This window comes from Vombatus ursinus, unplaced genomic scaffold (genome assembly GCF_900497805.2).
Source record: "Vombatus ursinus unplaced genomic scaffold, bare-nosed wombat genome assembly UNPS02014781.1, whole genome shotgun sequence".
In the NCBI taxonomy this organism is placed as follows: domain Eukaryota; kingdom Metazoa; phylum Chordata; class Mammalia; order Diprotodontia; family Vombatidae; genus Vombatus; species Vombatus ursinus.
The window spans coordinates 40,530,148-40,548,906 of record NW_020954559.1 but is presented as its reverse complement, the minus strand read 5'-3'; the positions used below and the strand labels follow the sequence as shown (position 1 = coordinate 40,548,906).

The 18,759-nt window shown below is 40.2% G+C and overlaps 1 protein-coding gene across 5 annotated transcripts; it reads right to left on the bottom strand.

The window, feature by feature from the left end:
* Positions 1-610: 610 nt before the first annotated feature.
* LOC114046096 (chromosome alignment-maintaining phosphoprotein 1-like) lies at positions 611-17,732 on the bottom strand. Of its 5 annotated transcripts, XM_027866344.1 has the most exons (4): positions 8,310-8,389; positions 5,378-5,503; positions 4,808-4,948; positions 611-4,433 (listed from the first exon to the last, which is right to left on the bottom strand). In XM_027866344.1, exon 4 carries the CDS (start codon positions 4,377-4,379, stop codon positions 1,584-1,586), a length of 2,796 nt encoding a protein of 931 aa, XP_027722145.1. In that variant the 5' UTR covers positions 4,380-4,433; positions 4,808-4,948; positions 5,378-5,503; positions 8,310-8,389; the 3' UTR covers positions 611-1,583. The 5 variants fall into 5 exon arrangements, with proteins under 5 accessions (XP_027722145.1, XP_027722147.1, XP_027722146.1 ...); XM_027866346.1 differs by lacking the exon at positions 4,808-4,948; XM_027866345.1 differs by lacking the exon at positions 5,378-5,503 and having other exon boundaries at positions 8,310-8,388.
* Positions 17,733-18,759: the final 1,027 nt, after the last annotated feature.

Sequence of the window (18,759 nt, the reverse complement as noted above, 5' to 3'; positions counted from 1 at the left end):
TTTACATAAAATTCATGTTCTTGTAATTTCTGCTTTTATTCTTCCAAATTTATCTCTTCCTCAGAATTTGTGTTCCAAATCTGATACTCGCTCTGTTTCTGAGTTTTACTTCTTTGAAGTAAATCTCCATTATGTTTGGAATTTTAGTCAAATCTTAAAACAAAATTGGTAGTTCTCATTTGTTGTAGAAGTACCATATGGGGAGACAAAAAGCAAGAAATATAAACGAGGGTATAGGAAGATTGTTTAATAAGGATTTTTTTGGGAGGCATGGGGCTCTGGATTTAAGATAGACATTTATCACCCCATATACTATTATACCATTGTCTCTATCAGTTCCTAAAATCCAGCTACATTTAATCCCTTCCTAAATCACACCAACAGGGTTGTCAAATGCAGTATGGGACCAGGTAGTTCCCTCATATCTTCCACTCCTCCTGTGTTCTACTTGTCACCTCTTAGGACTTATGATCAGGGGAGTGAACAGGAGTGGCAATTCCTTAAGATTCTCAGAATATATAAAAAGAAATCATATTTCCCACAAACCTAAAATTCCAATCCAATCCAACAAGCATTTATTAAGCGCCTATGTGCAAGGCAATGGGAATACAAAGACAAAAGTAAAAAATCCCTGCCCACAAAGAGCTTACATTCTAATGGAGGAATATGATATATAATATTGTACATTGCTGTTGCTCCTTCATAGACTTCTATTTGTAATATATCAATAAAAATTTAAGTTTTCCAAAACATATAAAAGAAAAAAGTCCAATCATTAGTTTAGAAATGGTTCAAGATTTACAAATAATGCTGATTTACCTTCTGCATTATTAAATTCTCAATTCCAAAATGACTTACATCTGTGAAAAAACGAAAAAGATATTCCAAGTGATTTAAAAAATAAAACTGCTTTTTTTAATTAAAAAAAAGGGAAACTGGGGCATCTTCCCCTAATAATTAATTCATAAACATTGTCACTACCAAGCATTGTAAATTTTTTAAAGGATTTTTTTTGGTCCAGACTTGTGATTTTATGGGGCAAAGATATTTGCTCTACCAAAGCAGACTAGCAACTAGTCTACAACTTAGTCTCACTGTTGCCTGGGGGCACGACATTGGGAGGCTGCTATGACTTGCCCAGGGTCACAATACCAGAATGTGTCAGATGTGGAACTTGAACATCTTTCTGACTCCATGCTGCCTCTCAATTTGAACTTAGTTTCACAAAAAGATAAATTTCACTGCATTATCTAAGAATATGTGTAAAGTTATAATTAAATGGAATGTATATAACCTTTCATGATGTATTATACACGGAGAAGAAATTCAAGGAATTCAACCCATCTGGAACATCCAGTATGAATTTATTGATTTGTAAGATAGGCACATGAACAGATACTCTAAAAATCCTGGAAAGTTTCTTTTCTACACTACTACTGACACAAACTAAACATCATACAACCTTTTCAACTCTTCACTTCTACTTATTCAACTAAACTACTTAATTGGCTAAAAGAGCAACACTTTCAAAAGTTGATTTTAGTAGATAAATTTTTGAAGTATATAATACATAATTTTCAAAATTAGGTTTGCTCTTCAGGTGGAGGGGGAGGTGGTGGGGGTGGAGGAGGAGGTGGGGGTGGGGGTGGAGGAGGAGGCTCAATAGTTTCCATAAGCTTCTTATTAGCCTCTTCATTGTGACGGTTTTGACAATGGGTTAAATGTTTCTTAAAGCCTCTTGGGAAATTTGATTCAAAATTACAACGTGGACACTTAAGTAAACTTTGCCCATGAGCTGCAACATGATTTTTAAGGAGAGATTCCAAAAGAAAAGCCTTCCCACATATTGTGCATTTATACGGGCTATGAACATTATGCTTGTTAACCAAATGATGCAAAACAGCACCTTTTTTCATAGCACGACAACAACAGATCTTGCAAAAATATTTTCCTTTTCCACGTTTCATATATTTTGCTATCTCCTCCTCAGAGATAAAAGCCTCCTTCTCATCTGTAAACTGCAGGATGCTTTTTGGCTGATCAGTAACATCCATTTTCTCTTTAGTGAAATCAACTGATTCCACATCAACTTGCTCTTGATCACTGTTAGATTCCTGGCCTTTTAGATCTAGGAAATCTAAATCTGCTTTTCCACATTCACTGCTACTAAGTTCTGCATCAGAGTTCTCTTGGTTGTCTTTCTTGAGCTTCTTTTGACAAGGATATAATGCATCTTCCTGAGCCAAAATATCATCTTTTTGATCTTCTATGGCCTCTGTTTGGACATCATACTCACTAGATTCAACTAATTTCTGAGATTCAGGGTATATAGCGACAGATTTGGAAAGCTCAGAAAAAGGAGTATGTTTCTTCAAATCTGAGAAGAAAGACCGTTTCCGGGGCTCAGAAGATAGCAAGGCTTTGGGGCACTCAGGAAAAAGGGCAGATTTTCGGGTCTCTGAAGCCATTTTAGGAGGTTCAGATGACCCAGGAGGACCAGGTTTCCGAGATTCAGAGAAGACAGATTTCTGATGTTCAAGAAAAAAGGAAGACTTCCAGATATCCGGAGACCCAGGAGGAGCAGCCTTCTGGGATTCAGTAAAATCGTTAGAGGCAGATTTCCATGGCTCTCCAGAAATAGAAGGTTTCCATTGATCAGAAGAAACCTTCCAGAGTTCTGGTGATACTGAAGATTTCTGGTGGTCAGGAGACACAGAAGTGCCTGATTTTCGGAGCTCAGGGGACAATGGGGGACCTGACTTACGAAGCTCAGATAATCCTGGAGGTCCTGACTTACGAAGGTCAGGGGACAACGGGGGAACTGCCTTTCGAATTTCAGGTGAGAGTGGGGGACCTGACTTTCGGAGCTCAGGGGATAAAGGGGGGCCTGCTTTTCGAGCCTCAGGGGACAAAGAGGGACTTAGTTTACGGAGTTCAGGTGACAACGGAGGACCTGGTTTACGGGGCTCAGGGGACAGTGGGGGACCTGGCATACGGAGTTCAGGTGACAATGGAGGACCTGCTTTCTTGGCCTCTGGAGATAATGGGGGACCTACCTTCCGGGCCTCAGGGGAAGAGGGAGCTGGTTTACGAGGCTCAGGGGACAAAGCGGGGCCAGATTTACGAGTCTCTGGGGAAGAGGGACCTGGCTTCCAGAGGTCAGGTGACATAGGAGACGTCTTTCGAAGTTCTGGGGGTCCAGGCTTCCAGGTCTCAGGAGATGTGGTAGATTTCCATGAACCAGGTGATACAGGTAAAGGCTTCCAGGATCCAGGTGACATAGGCGGACTTGGCTTCCAAGGGCCAGGTGATAGAGGTAAAGGTTTCCAAGGTCCAGGTGATACAGAAGGAGCAGGCTTACTAGTAGGCTTCCAAGGTCCAGGTGATAAAGATGGAGGAGGTTTCCAAGGTCGAGGGGATGTAGATACCACAGGCTTCCAAGGACCTGGTGATACTGCTGGGGCTGGCCTCCTTGGCTCGGGGGACACAGCAGGTGATGGCTTCCAAGACTCGGGAGAAACAGCTGGTGATGGCCTCCGAGGCTCAGGGGATTCCGTCAGAGCTGGTTTCTGGGATTCAGGAGATGAACTTGGAGATGATCCCCAAGGCTCAGGGGAGGAAGCTAAAACTGGTTCTTGTGGCTCAGGGGAAGTTGACAAAGGAGTTCTCAATGTCTCTGTAAAATGAGAGAGCTTCTGGGCCAAAGGATTAGCAACAGGAGACTTCTGCGGCTCAGGAGACACAGAAGTAAGTTTCTGTGGTTCCAAAGAAGCCAGAGGGACAAGTTCTGAGGATTCTGGAGAAGGAACAGGGGAAGGTTTCTGAGACTCAGGAAGGACAGGTTTTTGAGAGTCAGGGCCAGCAACAGAAAGTTTCTGTGACTCTGCAGAAACAACAGAAGCAGGTTTCTGGAGCTCTGGAGAACTATCAGGGGTAGTGTGAGGTGATTCTGAAGACTGAATAGGAGCAGATTTCTGTGACTCCGTTGAAAAAACAGACATGGATTTCTGAATCTCAGATGAATTAGACATTTTCTGGGACTCTGAAAAGAGAAGGGTTTTCACAGGTTCTGTCTCCTTGTCCAACTGTTTTTTCTGTTTATCATCCCACTTATCTTTTACTGAATGTTGGGATGTAATGTGATAGTACACATTGCAGTACATTTTGCTGGTAAAGAAACATTTATGGCAGTGAAACAACTTTGCGGTTTTCTGATAAAATATCATTTTACCTAACCCACCAGCATCCATTTCATCACAATACTCTGGATGGATGGTACCCATATGGATTTGTACATTTTCATAATCTGTGCCTTTGAAACTGCAGTGATCACATTCCAAACGTTCCGGTTGTTTACGAAGTTCTGGGAATACTTCCATTTTTAAAAAATCTGCTACAACTTGCACAGGTCCTTTGAAATCACGTCAATGTTGCTGCAAAAAAGGAAAAACCAGTTGAGTTATCATAATTTCTCATATAATATTTTATTATTTGAATGCAATTCTTTCCCAACCCATTCAAGTTACATAATTACAAATAATAAAATGTACTGAGGATGGTATATTTGCCAGATGTACATCTCTGCAAAGATTATGGGATTCTAAAAAAACACTGAATCTGTGTCTCTGACTAGAGACTTATGTGACTCTCAAAAACCACACTGCCTTAACACAATGATTTTGGAGCACTGAGTGACAAATCTTGAAACAAAATTCAGGACATTTTAGACTTAACGGCCTAAAGAATACAAATAGTGTTTTATATTTCCAGTCTTCATCAAAAAGCATTAAATAAACCAGATATTAACCTGGAAAAGATGATGACCTTTAAAAGATAACTTCACAAGTCTAGGAATGACCCTCCAGAGAATCTTCCCATGTAGCATGATGCTACAATAGACTGCTACTAATATTGAAATATTACAAGTGTTTCTCTCCAAGTTTAACCTCTGAAATACAGAATATGGACAACAAAAGGGGATTAGTCTCAATTATAAGCATAATGATTACATACAGAATGATTTTATTTGCCTATGAAACAATGAAAATTTTCTCTCACCACTTATGTGCCACTTTTAATTAAAAATATTCAAACATCACTAAGATAGACTTCACAAATGAATATAGAGCTGCATTAAAGATATTAACAAAAATGTCTTCTTTTAATTAACATGTTCTGTAAAAGTCAAATTTATAGATTTTCATATTGCTGAATTTTTTTAAATAATATATTAAAATCTTTCAGTTTTGCATTAGGTTTTAGCAAATCACAAAATTCCTATTAATTTTAACAACTGTTACTAACAGTGCCATTATGTATAAACTATCCACAGGTCTTCTTTTTGAACTTTTCTGAAGTATAGAACGACATATGTCACCTGAGAGAACTGGAAAGAGTATTCTTCAGAGTATTAATTCTTTTCCCCACATCTCCCTTTAACTTTTGTAGCTCTCCCTGGCATTATTCAAAACTTTGGTAAAATACTTTAGGTCTTCATTCTTCCCTATAATGAATAAATACAACAAATAAAACAAAAGAAATTTGTGATACACTGCAGTCTTCAATATAGGTAGAAAACCTCAAAATCAATAGCCCCAAAGTATTTTTGACTAAAACCAAGCAGAAATAGTGTTAAACTAATAACATCAGATTTTTTCAACATGTTAGTAAGTTTTACTACATTTTTTCTTTTTTTCTCTTTATTTTTTTCCCTCCCTCAAAATTGTTTGTTATCAAGGATCACTATCTGAGAAGAGGAGGAAGAGAAATGATATAGGGGAAAATCCAGGGGATGTAGAAACAAAAGATATCAAGAAAAACTATTTTGTAAAATCAACATACACTCAAAGTGGAAAACTGTGTTTCACAGATCTAGATATAGAAGGGACTTCAAAGGTCATTCCATTGCTTCAACCCCTCAGTTTATAGATGATGAAACTGGGGTCCAGGAATATTAAATTCTTTGCCTGAGATATCACAGAATGATAAGGATCAGAAGCAGGATTTGAACATAAAACTCAGATACAGTACTCTCTTTCCTTGTACCATTTTGCTTCCAAAGCCATTCTATAACAATGACTTGAACTAAGGGAAATGTCACATTTCTATAAACCACTCGAGCTGCCAATTGCTTTAGCTCTATCCTTATAACCTAGGAGCCATTTTCAACCAGAAGTCCCTTCAAACAACCCTGGATAAAATTACTTAACCTCTCTGGGCCTCAGTTTCTTCAACTGTAAAAAGAAGGGTTTTAACCCCATGACACCTAAGGTCCCTGCAAGCTCTAAAACTATGATCCTATAAATCTGTAATGATAGAAGTGGTTCCTACGAATGAAATTGTGGCTATCAAGTCAATACTGCCCTCTCCACATGTGCTCACCTAAGCAACTTGCCAAAGTTTTACTTGTGTCAAGCAGCAACCTGATACTTTCATAATCAACCTGTAAGCTTCCTAGTTTAACTAAAGAACTTACATGTGCATTTTTACCTACTTTCTCGATTGAAAAAGCAAAACACACAGATAAGGCAGTATATTATGGAGTGGGAAAAGCACTTAATGTGGAATCAAATGACCCGGGTTTGAATCCCAGCTCTACCCTTGTATGAGGCCTTGGGCAAGTCATTTAAATGCTCTGAACCTGTTTCCTCTCCTATAAAGTGAGAATAATGGATAATTTCATTTCTAAAGTTCATGGTAGCTCTAAATCCTATAATGACAACTAATTCTAAAATAGAAAATACCATATACAAAGCATTTAAAATAGCTTTAAACCATTCTTTGTCCTAATTTCACATTCTCTCTATGCAGTTTAATCCTTACATATATACCACCTTTTTTTTTGTAATCTATAGTTCATACTCATGCACTGCAATTTTCTTCTCCTTCCTATGTCCCAATTCTACAATTCTCCCTACTACTAACTACTGAAAAAAAGAGTCTCTATAATCCAATATGGGTTAAATAAAAAACTCCATTGACAGTATTTTCCATTTTCCACAGGACCTAGTATGTTGCCCTGCAGATATTTGGAGGAGTCCAAAAAAATGGCCACTTACTTAGCAATAAAAAAAGGCAAGATAACATACTAACACATGAAAAGATGTATTTCATAAAAGCAAACTGGAAACCCATGTCTTAAATTACTTTGTATTTACTTCTCTATGCACCTGTTGTACCTTAAGTAAAAAAGTAAGATCCTTGAAGGGAAAAACCTCTTCATTCTTTATCTGTATCACTAACATTCTGCCAACAGAGAGCACCAAATGTTTTAGTTAATTCAATTCCCTCTTCTCCCCCTCCCCTTAATCTTGTTGCTTAGCCTGTCTGCCACAACTTAGCCCTTCTCTGCTCACATTCACCATCCTCTCTATTTCTACCTTTTACCCTGTTTATACCTGTTTCTAACAATACCTGGCAACCAACACCACAATACAAAACCCAAGCAGCTCCTAAACTCTAATGCAGCTTTTCTCCCATTTCCCACCCACCATTCCCTATTCCAACCACCAATCTAGATCCACCAGTCTTTGCTTGCTTTCACTTCATGTTCCCATCCTGTTTGTCAAACTTTATTCTCAAGTTTTACATCTTTATACCTTCTTAGACCTCTATCTCTCTTTGGAGGTCAGTTTACCACTCAATTACCTTTCAGATTTCCAGAATCTCCAAGTTTCAACTCTTCTATTTTTTCCCCTCTCTCTCAATCCAGTTACCTCAATCTGCCTACTTTTAACTCCTCTGACCAATCTCCAAATCTCTCCCATTGTGTTCACCTGTTGCCCAGACTTTTTTGTCCTACTTGTCAAATCCTGGTAGCTTTTACTTTAAAGACTTCAAAGTCTTTTTTCTTTTCACACAAAGGTCAAGTACTAAGTGACTCACTGTCCGGCTGTGTGTGCTCCTAAGAGTTGCCCACACATTTCTATAAGCATTCTGCAATACAGAGTGCCAGGTAAAATTCTATAAATAGGGAGTCCACAGGGCAAGAAGGGAATAAGGGAATGGAATTCAGCAAATCAAACCTTAGGACTTTCACACATGCATACATTTGTAATCCCTCCAAAACATAACGCATTATGCAAAGATTTCAGAAACACAAAGATTCTGGATTACAAAGGACAAGAAATATCAAGACTCAAAAGAAAAGAAAGGTAAGTAAAAGGAATGCTAATGGAATATGGCTTAATAAATTCAAAGCAAATACTCCTAAAGTAGGGGAGAGGCCAGGAAAAAAAAATTGAGAAAAGATGAGGAGATAAGATTGTTGCTGGAAGAAATTATATAGTAGGTTATGAAAGAAATCTTACCAGATGCCTCAAAAATGGTTTTCAAAGACCAGATATCCTACATGGCTTTTTAGCTAAGCCAGAGTATCTGGCCTTCACCTTGCATAGAGAAGCAAACATGAAGGACTAGGGGTGGAAGCTGAAAAAGTAGACAGAGAAGGGAGAATTAGACTGTATCTTTCATTTTAAAACACTGGATTCAATTCCCTGCCCTTTTTTAAATTGGGCCCAATATAGATTTATGTTCTCATTTCAGTTGTACTCTCACTGCAGCATCTTTCTACTTGTCCCTAATCGATTCTTCACCCCACTTACCACTACAATTATTCCAAACCTTCTCTTCTCTCAAAACACCCACAGCACTCCTCCCCCCATACTCTTATTTGAGGATCTTGTCTCATACTCCATTGAAAAAAAAAAGAAACCAATTGCTCCTTGGTTTTCCTAATTTCTTACCCTTCTGACATCACTCCCCACTATAATCTCCTTCACTCATCTTTGATGAAGAAGCAGTCCTCCTCTGTGTCAAGGCAAACCTCTTTACATGCAGCCTTGATCCCATCCCCTTGACATTCTTCAGTAGACTGCTCCCAACATTATCACCACTCGTGTTCTAATCATCACGCTTTCTTTATCTATCGGCCCTTTCTCTGCTGCCCACGTCTATCCAATTGTTAATGAAAATCTTCAACTTCATATTAGCAATTGCCCAACATCTCTCTTCTCCTCAGATAAACTCTTTGAAAAAGTTTACTCTCTTTTAAACTCTCTGCAACTGTTACTCTCTCCAAAGTTACCAAGTACCACTTATGACCAATGCCATATCTAATGGCCTTTTTTTCAATTCTCATGCCCATTCAGTTACCTCTCTCCAGCTGGTGACACTGTGGTCAACCTCCTTCTCCTGGTTAATTTCTTCCTGACAGATTTTTCTAACATTGTTCTCTATCGATTACACTTCTTACCTGTTTGACCATTCCTCAGTCTCCTTTGCTGGATCTCGGTACATCCACATTATATCCATTACTAATGGTGGGTGTCCCCAAGGCTCTTTCCTGCACCCTTTTCTCTTCTCCTTCCACAGTATCACACTCAGTGATGTCACAAATTTCAATGATCACCTTTATGCAAATGATTCCCAGATCTTTATCTAGCCCTAGTTTCTCCAATAAGTATCTGCCTATTGGACTGGATAACACATAGGCTTTTTACAGCTCAAGATGTCCAAAATAGAATTTGCTATTTTTTCCACCAAGTCCTCTCCCCTTTGGACTTGCCTATTACTGTTGAAGGTAGCCACTGTTGAGTCACCTAGGTTGAAAACTTCAGTACTACCCCCTCAACTCCTTCCTCTTACCCCACATATCCACTCCACTGCCAAATCTTGTTATTTCTTTCTCTACAGCATCTCACACATACATATCCTTTTCTATACTTACACAGCTGCCACCCTACTTTAATAATTTTTATCATCATCTCTCTCCTGTAATATTACAATAGTCTTCTAACTGATCTCATGGCCTCAAGTGTCTCCCCATTTGAATCTATCCTCCATAAAGTTGTCAAAGTTTTTCCTCTCAAGCTCTGATCATGTTACTCAACACTACACTCTCCTTCCCCCCATCAATAAGCCTCAGTGGTTCCTCATTTCCTCTAAGAGTGAATATAAAGTCCTTTGGTTTGGCATAAAATGTCTTCACAAACTGACCCTTTCAAGGTCCAGAAGACTTTTCCAGTCTTCTTATACTTTACTCCCTTACACAAACTCTGATCCAGCTACCCAGGCCTACTTGCTGCTTCTCACACATGACACTCCATCTATCTCCTGTCTCCATGCTTTTGTACTGGCTGTCCCCTAGATATAGAATGCTCTTCCTCCTCTTAGAATCCCTTGCTTCTTTCAATACTGAGCTCAGTCACCTACTGCAGGAGGCCTTTCCCAGGCCTATTAAGAGTCTTGCCCTTTATGGTTACTTTCCATCTAGAATGTATGTTATCTTATATATACACCTATTTATTTACATGGTGTCTCTCCACCACCACCCCTGTATAATGTAAACTACTTGTAGGCTAGGATTGTTCTCACATTCTTTTGAATTCCCAGTGCTTATTACACCAAACCCGGCCCACAGTAAGCCTTTAATAAATGCTTATTGATTGACTGATTCCTCCTATGGGTTGGGGTGGGGGGTTTAATGCTAGTTATTTGATGGGTCTAGATACCAGTCTAATATTACAAGAAAAGGCAAAATGACAGACTGTCAGCAGTCACTCTAAGGCCACATACTCAGATAATATTTTGTAGGATAATGGGGTGGCTTCCCTCTCTGCCAGTACACCTTTAATAACTCATTAGCATATATTGCTCAATTATTAACCTAAACTTTTCCTAAGCCTCATGACATTTTCAGCTAATACAACTTCATGGGTTACTAATTCACATATTTACAACTCACTGTACAAACAAATGCTTCTTTTTGTTGCACCTTAAGCTTCAAAGATGCAAAAGTGAAAGGGTAGAGTCAGGAACTGTTTTGTAACTAAATCTATAAACACAAAGAAACATGTGTGGTACACATCCGTCTAATACAATATATCATATTACTTTATCTCAATTCTATTGAAATCAGTCATCCATGCTTTCTTCTACTGATCTTGCACAATGTAGCTTCATTCTCAGGAGCAACGGAACAGGCACAGGGGTAGGTGAGCTAAGTATTGCCTATTACTGAGAAGATTGAAAGCTTTTGAGAGATAGGAGATGAGTTTCTAATAGAATTAAATAACACTGTTTATTATCAAGAAGTCACCAGAAAGGAAGGAAAGAAAGAAAGGGCCAAGTAGATACAAAATACTGTTTCCCCTAAGCAGCTATGAGCCCAGAGCAGTGAAAATAGTAACAGCCAGATTCCTAAACAATGTTAAAGGGAAGCCACAAAGGAATGTATTTATCTCAATAACCAAGAAATACAGACATTGTCCTACATGTCAGACTGCTCCTTCTCAGTCTCCTTGGCTGGATTTATATCCAAGTTGCACCTGTTAACTATGGGTATCACATAAAGCTATCCCGGACCCTTTTCTCTTCTCCATCTATACCATTCCACTTGATGATCTCATCTGCTCCCATGGATTCAATTATCATCTTTATACAGATTATTCTCAAGTTTACTTATCCAATCCTAACCTTTCTCATCCAACCTCCAGGCTTGCATCTCCAACTGTTTACTGGACATCTTGAAGTAGATGTCCTATTGACATCTTAAACTCAACATGTCCCAAACTGAACCTATTACCTTTTCCTCCAAACCCTCCTCTCTTCTTAACTTCCCTATTACAGTTGAAGGCACTATCATCCTCCCAGTCATCCAGGTTCAAAATTTCGGTGTCATCCTCAACTCCTCACTTTTTCTCACCTCCATTCATATGACTGGAAAGTTCTATCAATTCTACCTTTGTCATAATTCTCAAATAAGCCTCCTTCTCTCCTTTGGCATGTACACCACCTTAGTGCAGAGCTTCATCACCTCAAGCCAAGACTATTGAAATAGCTTGCTGGTCTCCCTCCTCAAGTCTCTTTCCACTCCAGTTCATCCTCCACTCAGCTGTCAAAATGAACTTCCGGAAGTATAGGTTTGACCTCCAGTGGCTCCCTAATATACCCATGATCAAATTTTAAATCCTCCATTGGGCTTCTGAAGTACTTCATAGACTTACAAGGAAAAATGCTATCCACCTACAGAGAAAGAACTGATGGAATCTGAATGCAGATAAAAGAATACTTTTTCTTTATTTTTCTTTTTTTTTGTCTGTTTTCTTTCACAACATGAATAACAAGGAAATATGTTGTGCATGACTGCATGTGTATAACCTATATCAAATGGCTTGCCTTTTCAATATGGGAGGGAGGGAGAGAATCTGTAACTCAAAAGTTTTAAAACACAAATGTTAAAATTTTTTTACATGTCATCAGGGAAAAATAAAATATTAAAAATTTTTTAAAGTCCTTCATAACCTGGCCCCTTCTTACGTTTCCAGTCTTCTTACACTTTCCTTGAGGGGAAAGCAGTGAGGAGCTTGCACTCACCCATTCTCCTAAATTTATAACCTAACTCTTCCCCTCTCCCTCCTTTAACATCAATCAGGTACTGGATCTTGTCAATTCTATCACCACATCATGTTTCAGTGAGTTCCCCTACCTCTTTAATCCCACTACCACCAATCTAGGACAGATCCTCAGCAACACCTAGCTAAACTCCTGTCTCCTTCCAGGGCTTCCTGAATCTATTCTCTCCCTTCTTTAACACATCGTTCATATCACTGCTAGTAAAATCTTTCTTATTCACAGATCTGGCTCTCACTTCTCTGTTCAAAAGCATGCACAACCTGGAATCACTCTACCTTTTAAACCAAATAATGCTCCACTATACATACGCTTCCATCAAAATAGACAACTCTCCACCCGACACATACTTCAGTAAAAATGAACTTACATTTTGCTCCCACATTTCTATGCTTTTGCTCAGGCTACCCATGCCTGTGATGTCTTCCCTCCTTTTCTTTACCTGATGAATACTTACCAATCCTTTAAAGCCCAACTCAAAAACCACCTCTTCCAAAAAGCATTCCCTTACCCTTACGAATCAGTGATACGTAACCTCCTTTCTCCTCAGTCTTTTCACTGTACTTCATTTCTTTTACTAGTAAACTAGGCATGTAATATTGTTTATTATCACTATCTCAGGGTCTTACTTCCCTCCATATTTGTAAGTTCTTTGAGAGCTGGGACCATATCTCACATTCAACCCATATTGTATTCCTGGTTAGAATATAAAAAATATTCCAGAAAGAAAGTCAAGAAAGAAACAAAATAACAAGTGCTTTAAAGATAACAACATCATCAAGAAATTGTTCAATAAGAGAATTACTTCCAGTTAGGAATCTCTTATGTGTAGAGTAGTACTAGCTGACTTCCAGGGTACCTTTTAACTCTAAGATTCTATTAATTGATGGATGTAACAGAGGAGAAATAGAAACAATGTATTACTGGATCATGGCTTGTATGGCAGCAAAATAAAGGACTTCGGGCAAGTGACAATTGTCCTATAAAGTCTGAGAAGAAAATGTCTGGCAGGAGATTCTCACCTGATGAAAAGGTTTCTAAACTGAAATTCAAGAGGAAAGATGAAAAATGCTCAGACATAACTGTAAAACTGGATTTTCTAGAAGATCATATAACATAGCAATGTTACTTCTCTTCATATGGTAAAGGTTCAGGAAAGACAACTGATAACAATTTAGAGTTTCAGATGTCTGTATGCCAAATACTGGTAATACTGAAAACTTAAAATTCTAACAAAAGAAGATAAACATTAATTTCTTGGGTCATTGTGATTCAATAGACTGAAACTATGATTGGACTATGACCAAAGAATACTATGCTTTGTTAAAAAAAAATAGAATAGGAAAGTTAGAGATATAAAAAAGTATACAAACCTGTAATCACAGTATCTGTTAGTACCTAGCCCAAATCCTCTGGACCTAGAGGTTTGAATTCATTCTCATTAAATGAGATTCTGGTTTGAGTCATATTCTCTGTACTTTTAAAAAGAGCTGTTTTTAAAACTTTAGAGAAATGAATAAGTATCACATAAACAAAAAAGAATGACTAAAAACTAGATGACTCAAAATATGCCATTCAAACTATACAATCAAAATATCTTGAAGAGAAAAAATAAAGATTTCTAAAAAAAAATTAAGAGGGAGTTCTCTGAAGAGCTCAGACTTAAAAGTACATGTACAAAAGGTCAGAGTGGTGTGAAAGTAAAAGAACAGTGTTAGGAAAAGCAAAACCCAAAACAATCTAAGACTTTGAAGAAATGCTAGAGACAACAAAAAGGGATGTGGGACAACTTTTTACAAATATTATGTTTAGAGCAAAACGATTAGCAAAGAAGGAATAGGGACAGTATCTGGAGAAGATGATGTGATGCTAACTTAGAAGAGAAAAAGAGCAGATTTCCTCAACTTCAATTCTCACACTGTAAAGAGCAGAACAAATGTCATTCAAAAAGAATAAATTCAGGCCTCTGGGTCCAGAGGATTTATAAACCAGGTGCTAAAAGAATTTACAAGTGCAATCACAAAACCCCAACTTGTAGTCTTTGGGAAAGCAAGGACAGAATAAGTTACCAGAAGACTGAAGTTAGACAAATTGTCTATTTAAGGCTAAAATATGGATTCCAAATGTAACAAAGGGATAACCTTTAATGTTATTCAATGGTCAAATTCTAGAACAGATTTCTGAGCAAATGGTTTAGGGCCATTCATATAAGGTGATCACTCAGTGCCAACATGAATTTATTAAGAAGGATTATACCAAATAAACCTTATATCATTTTTTGACTATTCAACTGGAAGATGAAACCATAAGTGTGGTATGTCTTGATTTTAGCACATCAGATATTAGTATCATGATATCCTCATGGGATATTTTTCCCAAGTGGGAAAATAAGGGACAGCCAACCACACTTTAGGATGGAGTCATACAACCAGGAGAGATAATTAATACTTCAGGACAGATCTGGAGATTGTGGCCTGCCATAAAGATTTCTGTCCTTGGCCTGTTCTCATCAATATTTTAATAAAACATAAACTTATTAAATCTGCTCATGACACAAACCTGGGTGACACGACAATTTCAAAAAGTAGGAATGAGTCAAAACAAAGATGAAATTTAAGAGAGATTAATCCAAAACTCTGCACAGATCTAGAGTTGACCACAAATTCAATAATGAGCCCAATCAACAGCGTGATATGCTTGTCAAAAACAAACAAAATTTTAAGGTGCAGTAATATAGTTTTCAGATCAAAGACAATAAAAATCCCACTATCACCACAGTTGTTAGATTACAAAGAATCACAGTATGGCTGTCTAATCTAGCCCAAATCAGAAAAAGAATCCTATGAGCAACAAATTATCTAGACAAATGGTTATCCAACTTGCCTCAAGATGTCCAGTGAGAAGAACCTTTGAGGCAGCACATCATGTATTTGAACAGCTTTATTTGTTAGAAAGTTTTTTCCTGATATCAAGCCTAATTTTATAAACTTCTTTACACCTGCTGCTGCTCCTTCTATCTGAACCTTAGGGCCAAGCAACACAGATCTAACTCTTCTTTCATGTGCCAGCCTTTCAAATACTGGAAAACAGCTATCGTAACCTCCCTGATTCTTCTTTTCTATAGGCTAAACATTCCCAATTAACTCTTCACCCTACAGTTGAGCCCTCCTTGGGACGCTTTTCCAACTTACCAACATCCCTCCTAAAATGTGGAACTGAACACAATACTCCAGATGTGGTCTAACCAAACCTTTTTCCTGCATACTATGCATTTCCTAATGAAACATAAGATTCCACTAACTCTCTTGGCTACCATAGCACCATATTGATAGAGAGCCTAATGTTTCAGTGTGATATGGCAGCTAAGACAGCTGTCTAGAGTATCATGATCATTTCTGGACACCACACTTTGAGAGAGACAAGGACAAACTAGAGAGATTCTAGAGAGTAGTCAAGATGTTAAGAAATGTTGAAACTATGTCCTGTGTGGAGCAGATGAGTGAGCTGTGAGCATTTCGCCTTTAGAAAAGTCAAGTCAATAAGTATCTATTAAGCATGAAACCCAAGTATCTATTAAGCGCTGTGGATACAAAGAAAGGCAAAAGACTATCCCTGCTCTCAAGGAGCTCACAAGGGGCAACATGATAGTTACTTTCAATTATTTGAAAGAGTGTCATGTGAATGGGATTAGGTTTGTTTGTGTTGCTCAAGAGGGCAGAATTAGGGCCAATTTGATGTTACAAGGAAACAGATTCTGACTCAGTATAAGAAAGAACTTTCTAACAATTCAATGAGCTATTCAATGAGGAGTAAGCTGTATCACATAACAGCAAATTTGCTGTCACTAAAACATTCAAGTACATCTTGATGACAATGTCAGGAACACTGAAGAAACAATATCTATATTTGAAGGTAGTGTGGACTACGCAATTAATCTCTATGAATTTTTCACTTTCAAAATTCCAAGGCCCAAATCTCTGAGTAATGTTTAAATCATTCCATTCCTAACTAAATCTAAATCTACAAATAATTCTAACCAGTCTATATTAATCAAAATTACTCCTGCCCTAGTTATTCTAATCTACCCACAAAACTCAGCACCTAGTCTCATTTCATTCTACTATAAATCTACTTCTTTTCCTAAATAGATGCATATTAATCTTTGATGATAGTAAGAGCCCTGCTTTGCCATCTCACCATCTGGTACTGATTTGCCATAACTCTGTATGTATGTACCACAGTTTCACAACCATTTTGTATCTTGTGTAAATACATATTTTTCAAAGATTTTTTTCTGGACTATCGATTTATTTTTATTATTATATTATGTTATAGCCATTTATTTTATTTATGAATCACATTTAGCAAACATTTCTTGATAGCCAACTACAGACAAGATACTGCACAAGAATTTTGGGGAGAAGCCTGCAAAAAAAAAAACTACACAACGCAAATGGAATTTTAGTGCTACCTATTTCCAATTTATCTTGTGTTTATCCACTGGAGTGGATGAAGCATACGGTACTTCGCTACTGATCTTTACTCTTTAACGGCTACTAAATATCCTAACATAAGTTGATACTATCTAGTTACAGACAATGGAAAGCAAGAGAGAAGATAATGAACACTCTCAGCTTTCACAGTCTCTTTTCAACTTGCATGGGGCTTTTAATCAAATCTTGTGCAATCTTGCACTGCCCCCCCCCCCCCCCCCCCACGGGTCTACCTCTTTCTACCGTGGCAGCAAGACCTACTGGGTTGTTTTTGCTTTTTTTTTTTTTTTTTTTTTTTTTTTTTATTAAAAGCTGCAATGTAATTTACGAAGTCGCTAGTCCTAGGCAGAGAGTCCTGGACCCAGAGAAAAGCAGGTGGAGAGCCACATCAGAAGCTCACTTTTCTAAGCTACTACTGCTCCCCTCCAGGAATAGAGGCTTTTTTAGGGTTACTCCTGGGCGGGGCACCTTGCACACTTGTATACGCGAGGCCCAACGCCCGCCCCTCCAGCCCTTGTCCCTGCGTGGAAAAGCCCGAGAATTTTATTGCTAAATCAGATCATCGGTGGCTGGCACACCAGCATCCCGTTAAATGCAAGCGCGGAAACAAAACATGAAAGGGCGTGAGGGCAGACGTCCCCCTCCCCCATCCATCCCGATCTCGCGCGCCCCAACACACACACACTCGCGCACACGCACACACACACACACTCACTCACTCCGCAGCCCCTCCCCCTCCCCCGTTAAGCCAGCTCCGCAAGCGTTCCTACCGTGCAGGGCAGGGGGGGAGGGGGGAGCGGCGGGCACGTGGTGTGCGGGGGAGAGCCGGGCCAGGGGGGTGGGACCGGGTCAGCCCGTTCCTTGCGGACCGCAGGCCACGCAGCGGCGGCGGCGGCCTCCTCGACGGGGTCCGCGGGCCCCTGCTGCGCGCGCGCGCGGCTCCTTTCCCGAATGGCGGCGCGAAGACGCAGCGACCGAGGCGGCTTCCCCGGGTGCGCGAGCGTGCGCGTGGTCGCGTGCGGGGAGGGGGGGGTGGGGGAGGTGGTAAGAGGGAGGGGGAGGGAGGAGGCATGATGGAGGTTGGAGGGCGGGGATGCAAAGAAAGGTTGGCGCCTCCACTTTCCTCCGAGGCGCGGTTTCCTCGCGTCGCCCAATCAGCGCCAGGATCCCCAGAAGCCTCGGAGGAGGGAGAAGGGGGTGTGTGGGATGGGAGGGTCTTTGAACCGGAAATGCCTTGGCGTCCCTGAGCCGTCCCTCCCTCTCCCCCCCCCCCGGCCCCGCCGCTACGCGCGCGCCGGGGCCTCGGACTCCCGAGAAGGCTCTGGGGCGCGCTGGGAGAAAGACCCCTGGGGAGCCGGCGGCCGGAGCCGGGGCTGCCGAAGCCCGACCGTCCCGCGGCGGTGTCGGTGCCGCCCGGGGGAGGGGAGGCGAGGTTGCTGCCCGTTCGGCCGAGTCGGGACCGCAGCTTCGCTCCGGCCTTGCCGCGACCCGGGATGCTCTCACCATTCCGCTTTATTGTTCCACCCGGGCCGCTCGGGTGCGGGAGTGGGCGGGCGCCCCGGGCACCTGGCGGCCCCTCCCCACCCCCACCCCCGTTCCAGGCCCCCGCCAATCACCTCTTCCCCTACACCTTGCTATCACCTGGGTCGGGTGCTCGGCCTTATCAGTCAATCAAGCATTGATTTAGTGAAGCAAGGCACAGGTCCCTGCCCTCAGGGAGCTGCATTCTAATAGGGAAAACGACCTGCTTATCCCTTGGTCCACACGCGATGCATGCAGAGTAGATGGGAAGGCATCTCAGAGGAAAGGGGGTCGGGGGCTAGGAACCCGAAAAGGCCTGGAGAAGGTGGGGTTT